Source organism: Glycine max, chromosome 10 (genome assembly GCF_000004515.6).
Source record: "Glycine max cultivar Williams 82 chromosome 10, Glycine_max_v4.0, whole genome shotgun sequence".
Classification (NCBI taxonomy): domain Eukaryota; kingdom Viridiplantae; phylum Streptophyta; class Magnoliopsida; order Fabales; family Fabaceae; genus Glycine; species Glycine max.
The window spans coordinates 47,994,099-48,007,715 of record NC_038246.2 but is presented as its reverse complement, the minus strand read 5'-3'; the positions used below and the strand labels follow the sequence as shown (position 1 = coordinate 48,007,715).

The 13,617-nt window shown below is 36.4% G+C and overlaps 2 protein-coding genes across 2 annotated transcripts; both read right to left on the bottom strand.

Moving 5' to 3' along the window:
* Positions 1–1,350: 1,350 nt before the first annotated feature.
* Positions 1,351–4,864, bottom strand: LOC102662711 (polyadenylation and cleavage factor homolog 4). The gene is made up of 4 exons (XM_006589742.4): positions 4,690–4,864; positions 3,302–3,843; positions 2,425–3,150; positions 1,351–2,326 (listed from the first exon to the last, which is right to left on the bottom strand). The coding sequence occupies exons 2-4, from the start codon at positions 3,746–3,748 to the stop codon at positions 1,754–1,756; spliced, it is 1,746 nt and encodes a 581-aa protein (XP_006589805.2). The 5' UTR covers positions 3,749–3,843; positions 4,690–4,864; the 3' UTR covers positions 1,351–1,753.
* Positions 4,865–6,504: 1,640 nt separating this feature from the next.
* LOC100787354 (polyadenylation and cleavage factor homolog 4) lies at positions 6,505–12,991 on the bottom strand. The gene is made up of 7 exons (XM_006589539.4): positions 12,333–12,991; positions 11,405–11,506; positions 11,067–11,321; positions 9,129–9,755; positions 7,548–8,405; positions 6,900–7,448; positions 6,505–6,719 (listed from the first exon to the last, which is right to left on the bottom strand). Exons 1-7 carry the CDS (start codon positions 12,663–12,665, stop codon positions 6,675–6,677), a joined length of 2,769 nt encoding a protein of 922 aa, XP_006589602.1. The 5' UTR covers positions 12,666–12,991; the 3' UTR covers positions 6,505–6,674.
* Positions 12,992–13,617: the final 626 nt, after the last annotated feature.

Here is a 13,617-nt window from a genome sequence, read left to right as displayed (position 1 = left end):
ACATGCATCCATCTAATCATATTAAGTGTAACATCTTCTTTATTTGCAAAAATTAAAAAGATTAGTATTTTATTTTATTTTTGCTTGCTAATGTTTTAGTTGATATTTCTAATTAATAATTGTATTTTAAATAAGCTAAAACGATTTTAAAAAGTATATGTTATTTATTTTAATAAAAATACACAAATTATTATGTGTGTATGAAAATAATTAGTTGGAAGTTAAATAATTGAGTGAAAGTTGGATTAAACTATTTTTGTTTGGGTTAGTATTAAATTAATAGGGTTGAGTTACACTCTAGGGAAGCCGAACAAGTGTACAATTCTTACTGGGCCGCACTTAGCCTTTTGTAGCCCAGAATCATTCCCCTTTATTCCTTTATTATGGGTTGGACGCCTCTATAGCCCAAGAATGCTATTTGTTTTCGTAAGAAAAACAACAAAATTCTGGCTGGGTATGTAATTAGGAAATTACTTCCCTTGTTTTCAATGAAAAAGGAATCAAGAGAGGGAGTGCTGGGTATGGTTCTGGAGTCAATTTTATACTTGTTACCAGTGAAGAAGAAAAAACTGTACGTATTGGAATGTTGTGATTATACACGCAGACTCATGGATTGGAAATGTGGAGGAATCTTGTGGAGTTCTTTTATGGATTAATTCTTGGAAACAATACGTGGTTAATGTTTTGGACGTCACAATGAACTTACAAAACATAATGCAACCCAATAAAATGTAGGGTGTTGCTAGATGCACCCGGATTTTCTAAAAATACCAAAATTGCCCCTGTGTTTTTTTCGCATTTGTGATGGGTGTACCTGAAGGTGGTCCGTAAATCGTATGGATCAAGTTGATCCATAAGGTTGATACGGATTAAGTTGATCCGTATGTTGATATTAAACATACGGATCAATTTGATCCGTAAAAAACTTACGGATCAAGAATATTTTCGTTATTTCATCTTAAGTGTTGGGTGCACCAACAATAATGCTAGGTGCACCTAACAACACACCAAAATGTAACAGCAGTTAGAGTATTTGCATCTATCACCTCTATTTGGGCTCTTAAATGGGTTTCACTTTACCCATTATTAATTTTTTTTTCTTTTTAAGTAAAAAATCATTTCATCTCTCATTTTGTCAAACTCATATTACTTTAAAAATCAAAAATAAAAAAAAACTCACAATCATCTGGGTCCCTTAGTTATAAAACAACAATATTAACAATATCTAAAACATTGAAGAAGAAATTAAATTTTATATTTCTATCATCTGAAATAAAATTTCAAACAAACGAAGGTTATTAAGAATTTACCGTTTTCTTTGGCCTGAGTTTTTATTCCCTGACAGTAATAAACCAAAATAATAAGGGAATTAAAAAAAAATCAGGGCGAAGGGAGAGAAATGGCTAGCGCAGCAAATTTATTTGAATATCTTTGAAGTTTGCTCCCATTTATGCATATTGATATAAAAAAAAAAAAATACAAACAGTAAGTGCTATGTCAATTACCAAGTAAACTAGTAGCAAGAATGATTTCTGATCAAACAGATAGCTTCTCGCTGAATTGTTTAAACTCCTATCTATACCCCATCACAAAAATAGCAATATACTAACAATAGTTTTGACTTGGGGCCAAAAATGCAAGGGACCAACATGTACCAACTATGCATGTACATGACTTTGGCAGAACGGCCATGGTATTGCAAGATTACAATGAAAAATCACAAGTTACAATGCACAAAACTGGTCAACTTTTGTCAACTCCGCATTCGTTTCCTTCGAGTATCCTCTTCATTGGCACACTGCAGATTAGAGTCTGATCTGCATTTAGCATGAATTATGGGGCCTAACTGTGACCTATCCATGCCTGCTGATGTTTTTCTAGCGGGTGCATTGAGGTATGCAGCTCCTCTATACATCCATTCCTCCATTTCATCACTGTAAAACTCATCAAAAGACTCTCCACATAACGCACATGTACTCTGGTCCTCTTCTGTTGGCACTGCAAACTCTTCATGATCTTTCCTTTCTTCATAATCTATGCTTTCTGTTGCCAAAAAATGTGGAACTGATTCTGTTCCCAATGCCTCTGCACCACTAAGCCACAGCTTAAGACTCGCAAACCACTTGCGAGAGGGCTTCTGCTTACAGCTTTTAGACATCCGATTCTTAGTCACATGCCAATCCATATGACTACTGTGTTTCTCTTGGCATCTGAATCGGAGCCCACAAGTTTTGCATTGTCTAGGGAGATCACGATACAAGGCGTTCGCTGGAGACTCGTGACGAACCTTCAGAATATCTGGATTAAACTCAGTTCCAATAGAATCCTAAAAAACAAATACTTAATTAACTCTTGATATGGAACAATCAAATCAACAAAGGATAAAAAAGAAATGAACTTATGATAGATATTAATATTAGATACCTGTGCAGGCAGCTGGTTAGCCAATGAGATCACGCCTTGAGACATTAGAGAACTAATTAAACTAGTATATCTAATGAAAGGGTTATTTGCAAAGCTTTGGACTGGTGAAGGGAATTGTATACCATGTAACGGATTTGACATGGCTGTACTAATAGAAGCATCATGTAGCTGCAATGAACTCCCAGGACTAAATTGAGAGGGCGTTGGATCCTGAGATGGAAAAAACTGCAGCTGTGGTGCTTGCCCGTGATTTTGCTGGTTGGATGAAATTAGTCCGGGATGCTGATTAGGCAACTGATGTATCTTAGAAATACTTGCATCCTTGTTCTCAATACGGTCAAATGACTGTTCTGGCATAAACGAAGATTTATTTACATGGTTCACAATAGGGTCACTAGTATGTGTAGCTTCAAACTGATTCCTAACACGTTTTTGCAATGGAGTTATTGGATTTAAGGTAGGAGGTCGAGTGACATTCAAATTTGTAGAAGGCCTTATTTCAAAAGATGTAGGTCGAACCAGATATGGGTTTATATCAGTATTTCGAATGTTATCAACAGGAGGGATCGTGAGACTCCTTGCTCGCCCCCTATTATTAAAGTTATGTTGTGATGAGTTAGACAGATGAAGAGAAATCTTCGAAGGATCATGAGGTTGAGAAGAGCCTAGACTATAATTGATTTGATTTTGGAATCTAGGTACCTCACCCAATGGTGCATGACGAAACTGCAAAGAGAGTAAATAAATTTACAATTCTAGTAGGCAAGGTATTGGCAAGTCTTATTTCCTTTCAAATTACATAAAAAATTTCATGAACTACTAAAGTTTAAACTGTTGGTGAAAACTAAAAACACATATATGGTTTTATATTACGTACATCTCTAATACCCCATCCCTTGCTGGCATCTTGCTCTGACAAAGTTGCATTAGCTGGAACAACAGGCCTTTCCCTGGAGAAACCAATAGTTGAAGACAATAAGGTTGGACTCATATCTTCCCAATCAAACTCCTCCTCTTCAGTATTCTGCAATGAAGTTGACATGTTGTCTATACCATTTATATCCAGTGGTTCAACTAACAAAGACTTGCTGCTTGAAGTTTGTTGGCTTTTGTCACTACCATATGCCTCAATTAAAGCTCTTGGACTTTGATGCTGCTGTCCATTGATAAAGCTGTGTGTGATAGAAGCTGGAAATTGTTTTCGTTTTCGTTGCCGTTCACTAACCTCCACATGTCTACCTAATGCTTTGGCTACTCCTAAATCAACAGCCGGATGAGGATAGTCTCTCTCAAATAACCAGCTAGCAACTGCATATTCACTCATGGATGCAGACAAAGGCCTATCAAGTCCAATTCCTGAAGGGGACAGCAATACTCAAAGCCTGCTACTGCTTGATAAAAATTGATGTGTCTTACTACCTACAAAGCCAAAGTTTGAATTATTAGCATTCACTACCAACTTGTAAGGATAAAACAAATACTGTGTCACAATGCCACTCATTATATCTGTTTGCATGAATTTTCCCCCAAATAAGGGTTGGAAATTTTCTCTGTTGAATGAATGCTAAATATTGAGCAGCAATCACTTCCTAGAATCAATGGATTCATTACTTACTTCACATAAAACATGACGAGAAAAAAACTACATGACTAGAAAGGGGTTAGGAAAAAAAATATCACTAACCAGGATAAAAAATTTCCCAGATGTCAAAACAATTAAGAAATTACAGAGAGAAAAAAAAGATAAATTATGTATGTCTAATATGTTTCCAACCATACTAATCCATAAACAGAATTTTGTTGCCGCGCACAACATGCAAATTGGAGACTCTCAAAGGAGGAGACACGGAAAAAGTATTTAATTTGTCAAATTTGATTTTGAACTGTTAAATGTTATTGGGATACATGCACAAATTAGTTTTAACCACAGATTTTCCATTAGAAAGTGTGATATACTGGGTAAAATTGATTTGCAAAACCTAATAACACTTGATTCCATAACGGGAACCATGTGGTCTAAAGACAATCTAATAAAACTTTTTCACAACTTGACAACCCAACAAAATATACGTGACATGTCTCCATCCACCATTGCTAAACATAGCATCAAAATTCCAGTCTTCGGCAAATACAAAGTTTGGAGAACATAATTTATACCAAAAGAAAATGGGGAAACATTACAGAGAGACAAACCAAGATGCAGGAAAGGAACGATGGTTACGTGTAAACAATAAACAATTCCATTAATGAAATGTACAAACTTACAGTTAGGGTATCAGCTAATGAAGCGTCAGCCTCGTCCCTTGTATTGAAGACAGAGATGTCACAAAACAGCTTACACTATCCACAGTTGACTGCCGCAAGTATTTCGGATTAACATGTATGCCGTGCCTTGGCCGAGGGGTTTCATAAATAGGAGCAAATTTTTCAATTCAAAGTGAATCTTGTCTTTTTTCTCGCGTATCTAATCTTTTGAATTTTAATCTTTTATAATCACAGAAATATCAAAAGATCTTAGAAGATATTGATTTAATCTTTTAATAAATTAAATTAAATTTTTCGAAATTAATATTCTTATCTTTTTTTTCTGAGTTAAAAAAACATTTTAAAAAATAGTACTTAAGATATTGATTTAATCTTTTTAACAAATCAAATTGAATTTTTAACATTTCAAAATTAATATTTTTTTAACAATTTTTCCAAGCAAAAACCAAGATAAAAAAGAAAAATTATATTGAATCATTGAGTTATGCTTGATCGAAACAAAAGACACTTATAACTTTAAGTTAAAGGTGTCAAAATGGATTATCCAACCCAATGTAAATTACGGACTATTATGAGTTACACTAAAAAAGTCCAAATGTAATTCAGGTCTCTAAAACAAAGCTCAAACCCTATAAAAACTTTATTATTTCAAGCTTTTGGTGGGTTTTTGTGGGCAAAGTTCGTATTAGGTCATAATCAGATCGGACTAAAAATGTTTGTGTTTAATTTGGACTCAGAATTTCAAACCCAAGTCCTGTGTTTTATTGAGAAAATTCGAGTTGGGCCAGTTAGTCCAACCCATTTTGTCACCTTTACTCTAAGTTATGCTATTTTTACTTATGAAATGATAAATATATTTTTGTTTGTTCCTTTCATATTTAAATTTGTTTCCTTGGGAGGTTTCAAATATGAGTGTAAAACAAAACTTGTTGGTTTATAATACTTTGATTTAGTGAAGAACTCAAGTCGGACATCAATAGTCAATATAAGTCAAATTCACCAAGTCAATGTAAATTTTGGAACACTCTTCTATCCCTACCTCCTTTTTATATTTATCGTTTACTTTATTGGCTAGGGTTAAGGGTTAGGACTTTCATTCTCATTTTGTTTTCATGAAAATCAATTCTTTACTATTGAAGGTTGAATACTAATTTTTTTTTTTAAAACAACTCAATTCACTCCTTGAATTATTAAGTTATTGAGACCACTTACTTATCATGTTTCTCTACTTTATGCTTCATGTAATATGTAATGAAAGATAGGGGAACAATTGCACATATAGACTACACAAAAACTACTTTAACATGCATCCATCTAGTCAGGTTAATTGTAACATTCTCTCTCTTTTTTAATTTTCTTTATTTTAAAATTAATATAAATTAGTATTTTAAAATTAATACGCTTGCATATCTTGAAGTGAATAGAATGTCATGTTTCATCCTAGATTAGATGAAAAGAAAATTAGTCCATGTGAAGCCTTCGACCTGTATTTGTATTCCCTGACAGCTAGCAACCATAATGAAGCGAATAAGGGCGAAGGGAGAGACATGGCTAGCACAACAAACTTATTTGAAGAAATTGGTAAGAGTATCTATGACTTTGCTCTCACTTATGCATGAGTTCGATAAAAATACAAACAGTAGGTCCAAACAATTAATTCTATGCCAATTACCAGCTAATCAGTAGCAAGTATAATAATTTCTGATCAACCTGATAGTATATCGCTGCATAGTTTAAAATCCTGCGCCCCATCCGAGAAATAACAATGTACTAATAGTTTTTGATTTGGGGACAAAATTGCAAGAGACAAAATAATTTCAAGTTAAAATGTAACCTTTGACTGTAAGAAAATATGCGCGTTACCAGTCCAACTATACATGTACATGACTTTGGCAGAATGGTCATGGTATTGCAAGATTCAACTCTACTCTAAGATACACTAATGGAAAATCATAAGTTACAATGCACAAAACTGGTTACATTGGTCAACTCCGCATTCGTTTCCTTTGGGAACCCTCTTCATCGGCACCCTGCATATAAAGAAAAAAAAAGAAGAATATTTACTGAAGATTCATTGAAGCATATGCAGACATGCATAATCACCATACAGATGAAAATATTGCGACCAAAAAATATTAAAATGGAGCAAATGCTTGACAAAAAACTGAGGCTAGTGCAGTGCATAATAATATAGATAGAGAAAAAGATACCTTTTCATCCAGCCCAAGATCTTCAGAGGTGGCCATATTAGATTCTGATCTGCATTTAGCATGAATTATGGGGCCTAACTGTGACCTATCCATGCCTGCTGTTATTCCTAAAGGTGCATTGAGGTATACAGCTCCTCTATACATCCATTCCTCCATTTCATCACTGTAAAACTCATCAAAAGGCTCTCCGCATAATGCACATGTATTCTGGTCTTCTTCTGCCGGCACTGCCAACTCCTCATGATCTTTCATTTCTTCTATGGTTTCGGTAGGCAAAAAACCTGGAGCTGATTCTGTTCCCAATGCCTCTGCACCACTGAGCCACATCCGGTCACTAACAAACCACTTACGAGAGGGTTTCTGCTTACGGCTTTTAGACATCCGATTCTTAGTCACATGCCAATCCATATGACTACTGTGTTCCTCTTGGCATTTGAATCGGAGCGCACAAGTTGTGCATTGTCTAGGGAGATCACCATATAAGGCATTGACTGCAGACTCATGACGAATCTTCAGAATATCTGGATTAAACTCAGTTCCAACAGAATCCTAATAAAAAATATTTAATTAACCTTGGGTGGCGCAATCAAATCAAAAAGGAAAAAAAATGAAAGAAATGAGCTTCTGATAGATATAAATATTAGATACCTGTGCAGGCAGCTGGTTAGCCAATGAGATCACGCCTTGAGACATTAGAGAACTAATTAAATTAGTATATCCAACAGTTGGCTGTTGGCTTGGCATAAATGCACCAGCATTTGGATGGGGTATCATTTGAGATGGAGCAGGAGGGCGACCAGGAGGTAAAGGTGGATGGGCTCCACCCTGTAAATGTAAAGGGTTATTTGAAATACTTTGAAATGGTAAAGGGAATGGTAGAACTGGTAATGGATTTGACATGGCTGTACTTATAGAAACACCATGTCCCTGCGATGAACTCCCATGACTAAATTGTGAGGTTGATGGATCCTGAGAAGGAAAAAACTGTAGTTGTGGTGCCTGCCCATGATTTTGCTGGTTGGACGAAATTACTCCAGAAAGCTGATTAGGCAACTGATGTATCTTTAAAATACTTGCATCCTTGTTCTCAACACTGTCAAATGACTGTTCTGGCATAAATGAAGATTTATTTACAACATGGTTCGCAATAGGATTACTAGTATTCATGGCATCAAACTGACTCCTAACATGTTTTTGCAACGGATTTATGATGGGTGGCCGAGTGACATTCACATTTACAGAAGGCCTCATTTCAAAAGGTGCTGGCAAAACTGATGGGTGAGCTTCCATCCTCGACACTGCAGGTCGAACCCAATATGGGTTATTATCTGTATTGCGAATGTTGTCAATTGGAGGGATCATAAGATTCCTTGCCCGCCCCCTATTACTAAAAATGTTAGACGGATGATGAGAAATCTTCCAAGCATCATGAGGTTGAGAGGAGCCCAGGCTATGATTGATTTGATTTTGGGATCCAGGTACCTGACCTGGGGGTGCACGACAAAACTGCAGCAAGAATAAACAAATTTCCAATTCCATTAGCAAATTATTGGCAACTCCTATTTCCTTTCAAATTAAATAAACTAAAATGATGTTTCACAACAAATTATCGTTACTAAAGTTTAAACTGTTACGTGAAGACACGTAAATGGTTTTATATTACATCTCTCTCCAACACATCCTCACGCAAAAGCTCTTTTGAGGCAAGGACAATACACAGAAAACCTACATTGAACTAATTTCTAGTTTTTATTAAAATAAAATAAGGGGAGTCAATGCCAAATAGTGATTCAGAATATGCACCAAAAAAACAATTCTAAAAGCCAGTATTCTACTGTAAAAAATGTAGTATTAGTGAATGTGTGAACTAAAATTAGAGAAGAGACCAATTGCCAGAGAAGTATGAAAGAATTTCATGCATTTGATTAAGCCCTACCCACACAAAGCTATCCACTTACAGTAAAAAAATGTGGCATTAGTGAATATCCGTGAACTAAATTAGAGATCAATTGCCAGACAAGTATGAAACAATTTCATGCATTTGATTAAGCCTATCCACACAAAGCTATCCAGATCCTCATCATCAGAAAATTATCACCAGAACCCAAAGCATCAATGGCATCTTATTAGAGGTATATACTTTAATTGGGAAATTCAAATTCAATATCATAAACCATACTAAAACAATATCTATCAGAAAGAATAAAGTAAAGAAGTGAGGAAACATACAGTTGAAGAGGCAAATGCATCTTCTGCTATGGCAGAAGAATCATCTACTGGAGGAAGCTGAGATCCACTAGACCACCCCTTCCTAGTATCTTGCTCTGACAAAGTTGCATTAGCTGCAACGCCAGGCCTTTCCCTAGAGAAACCAAAAGTTGAAGGCAATAAACTGTTATTCCTACTATGGTCTATTAAGGTCGGACTCATATTTTCCCAGTCAAACTCCTCCTCTTCAGTATTCTGCCATGATGTTGATAACACTTTGTCTATACCATTTCTATCCAGACGTTCAACTAACAAAGACTTACTGCTTGAAGTTTCTTGACTTTTGTCACTGCCATATGCATCAATTAAAGCTCTTGAACTTTGACGCTGATGTCCATTACTAAGGCTGTACGTAAAAGAAGTTGGAAATCGATTACGACCATCACCAGAATACAGCTTTCGCTGCCATTCAGTCAAATCCACATCTCTACCTAATGCTTTGGCTACTCCATAATCAACACCAGGATTGTCCACTGCATATTCATCTATAGATGCAGACAAAGGCCTATCAACTCCAATTCTTAAAGGGGACGACGAGGATATTCCAAGCCTGCTACTGCTTGATAAAAATTGATGTGTCTTACTAGCCTGTGAGGATAAAACAAATACTGTGTCACAATGCCACTCATTATATCTGTTTGCAAGATTTTTTCTTGCAAACAAGGGTTGAAAATTTTCTCTATTGAATGCTAAATATTCAGCAGCAGTTTCTTCCTAGAATCAATGGATACAGTACTTACTTCATTCGCCCCCAGACATAAAATATGAGAAGAGAAAACTATACGGCTGACTAGAGAAGGGGAGGGGAGGGAAAAATATCACTTGACAGGATGACAAATCTCCCAGATGTCAAAATAATTAAAAATAATACAGAGAAGAACAGATAAATTATGTCTGTCTGATATGTTGCCAGACATACTATTCAATAAACAGATTTTGTTGCCATTAACAATATGCAAATTGGAGGCTCTCAAAGGGAGACAAGGCAGAAGTATTTAATCTGTCACTGTAATCTAAGGACACCGGAATAATCAATTTAGAGAGGAATCAGGGAAAAAATATCCCATATTAGAGTTAGGAAATTCAGTAAATCACAATAAATAAACAAAAGATTGCATGTGTAGGACTTAGTGCATGTTCGGAACAGGTTATTTAACATGGATCAACTACCCTCTCTCCATGTCTAACACCTTAAATATGCAGAAGCTACATGTAGTAGCTTCTGATGGACATGGATCCATTCAACCTAAACCAGGAAGCAAACATGCTCTTAGTGATCATTTGTTTTAATGTTTGGTAAAATTGATTATGGAAGTTTTGTATTTGAACTGCTAAATGTTATTGGGATGCTAGTACCAATTCATTTTAACCAGATTTTCCATTTGAACGTGTGTCACACTGTAAAATTGAATTTAGATAGTAAACATACAGGCCCTTAGTCATAGTTCATAAAAGCTCTTAAGGAAAGAGGGGGCGAGAGGTAAGCAAAAATAAAATAAATTTTCCAAAGAGCTTTACAATCCATCACAAGATATGGGTTGTGTCTACATTGATTCCTCCACCCCCCCCACCCCCACCCCAATGCTAAACTTAACATCAAAATAGCAAATACAAGGTTTGGAGAACATAGTTTATCCCAAAAGAAAATGGGGAAAAGTTTTGGGAAGACAGAGAGATGGACAGACATGCAGGAAAGGAATGATGGATACAGACAGATCCTACCATGAGAAAAAATGAGATATTTACCACAAAAATTACATTTTTGTTATGGTTACATGAAAACAATAAACAATTCCATTAGTGAAATATACAACCCCATGGTACCAGCAAGCTAATCAAGACTTAGCCTAGTCCTTGTATAGTTTGTGTGGAAGACAGAGATGTCATAAAAAAGCTTACACTATCCACAGTAGAGCGCTCCAACTGCCGCAAGTATTTTGGATTAACATGTATGCCATGACTTGGTCGAGATGATTCAGAAGCCCTGACAGGATTCGGGGTGGATGATTGAGTATTAACTGCTTGAGAAAATTGCAACTCAGCTTCAATCTTGTGCAGGACTGAAGGTGGAAAGACTTTTGACCAAGTACCAAAAAGATGGCGCATTGCAGAATGCAAACTAGGCTGAACCTGCCTGTATGCCTCACAGAAAACCTGAGGAGAAAAATGAAGCAGACGTTTCAGTTGTGGAATAAATAATAAAATTAAAAACAATACAGCAACTCTAGTTGACCTACTTCAGGAAGACGTAAAGAGAAGTATCTAATGTATTCCTGCCCAAAATTCTTCACAATACTGTCCAACAGATAGAGTGAAGGAAGCTTTTGATCTACTGGAACCTGCAAAAGCATATCTCCAAAAAATTGAATTCCCATGTGACAGTGGCATAGCCAGAGATATATAAATAAACTAGAGATTCCAATTCTGAAAGTAGAAATACTAATGTTCTACTACGCATCAACAAAAACTCACAATGGACTTGGGTGATTTAAAAAGTCGTTAATTTCTTTACATTTTGTATTATTTGTATACTATGATCTCATTATGCATGACCCGATACTTATTAAAGAATTATAAAACGTTTTCATACTGAATTAAATACTCGTTCATTCAACAACCCTTTCTTATTTTGCAGAAATTACTTCATTTCAGCAAAAATGAAAGAACAACTTTCCTTTAATGGCATTCCTGAGCCTTTCCAGAAGTAGTATTCCAAAATTCAATTTCAATTCGTATGCCCTTGACTTTCCTGAAATTGAAAAAAGCCCTCAAACACATTGTACACAATCTTCACAATGCGTTAGAAACTCCCCACATCTACTCATTTAGATTGTACTATTTCCTATTCTTTAAATTACCAGTAGCAACAAATTATTTTTGCTTTACGCTTTAATATAACGTTCGAAGCAACGGTCAGTTTGAGCGTATAACCCAATCGTTCCCTCGGCCTATGGGCGACCTTCATTTTTCAGAAAAAAGCCAAAAGCATAAAAAAAAACGCAGAACTAAAAAAAAAAACGAAGCATTGGAGCACGAATTGTGACATTAAAAAAAATGAAGCAACAAGAGAGGGATAATTTTGACCCGAACTAATAAAACGATTCCATGACATTGTACAAATCTCAAGAGGTAGAAGAAGAAATTTCGGCGGCAACGGAGACGGACCTCGAGAATCCGAGCGCAGATTGCGTCAGCGATACCTTTGGCGTGCTCCCTCTGCTGTTCGGCGATAATTGTGAGATCGGTGATGATGGGTTTCAAATTGCACGTGAGTTCCGACAGCAGGAGTTCGTAAATCTGGACGATTTCGTCGGTGGACGGCGGCGGGACGGGGACGGATGTGGCTCGGAGTTCATCGTCGCGCTGCTTGAGGAGAGCCTTGAAGCGGCCAACGAGAATCGACGGCGGAGGCTTCGCGATCTCATTGCCCATGGGTTTGGAAGCGAACCCCGCGGGTCTAGGGTTTTCGGGAGGGAGAATCATGTTTTGTGAAAACATAAATAAATATCGGTTTCGGAGAGATGGGGAGGTTAGGGTTAGGGTTAGGGTTTGGGAGGATGCGTCGCCGTTACGAAATTACGGCGTAGGAAGCGGCGGCATAGAGAGGGGAATTGAAATTGGAAATGGGGAATGGAAATCGGACGGTGTAGAAACGGCGACGCTATGGGATTGGTGAGTTATGAATTGAAATTTGAAACCCTTCTTTTTGTTTTGAGGGAGCGTGGGGTGGGATGGGATGGAAGTATGGGACTGAACTCTGGAGCCCCAAATTTGCACTCCTCTCATCAGTTAAGTCATAAGCGTGCCACGCATCGGGATATGGCTGTTCGCTTTCATTTAATTTCTTTTTTCTTTTTTGGTATACAATGAGATTTTTATTTTTTTCATTTTGAGGAATAAAACAGTTTTGCAAAAGAAAAAATAAATAGAACAGTTTTAACAAATGAAAAAGGCCAAAATATATGTTTGCTTCTCTAATTTATATTTTGGTTCTAAATTGGTCTTTTATGTTTTAAAAGTTCTAAAATAATTTTCTAAATAATTTTTACTCGCAACCCTAAGATTAGTATTTATTGCATTCAATCTCACTCTTTTTTTTATCATACATAAAATTCTTGTTTTTTTACCATCCATTACGCTGATTCTTTGACTCACTAACACTCAAATATAATGAGAAAAAGGAGAAAGAAGTGAAGATCTAGTGATGTTACAGTCACGTCCTTGATCCCAATGAAAATGACATTATCTTACTTGACGAAACAATCATCTAGCTGTAACGTGTCATCACAGGAGGTGAAGCAAAGTTATTGAGTTGAGTGACCGCATGTGACACGCAGTGAGAGCACTGGTCGTTGGTGAGGCTATCGTGACACTGAAAGAGGTCACAGACAGCGTCAGAGGAGGCAAGAATGGTGAAACGTGACGTGATTTGGGTTGAGAGCAAATTTGC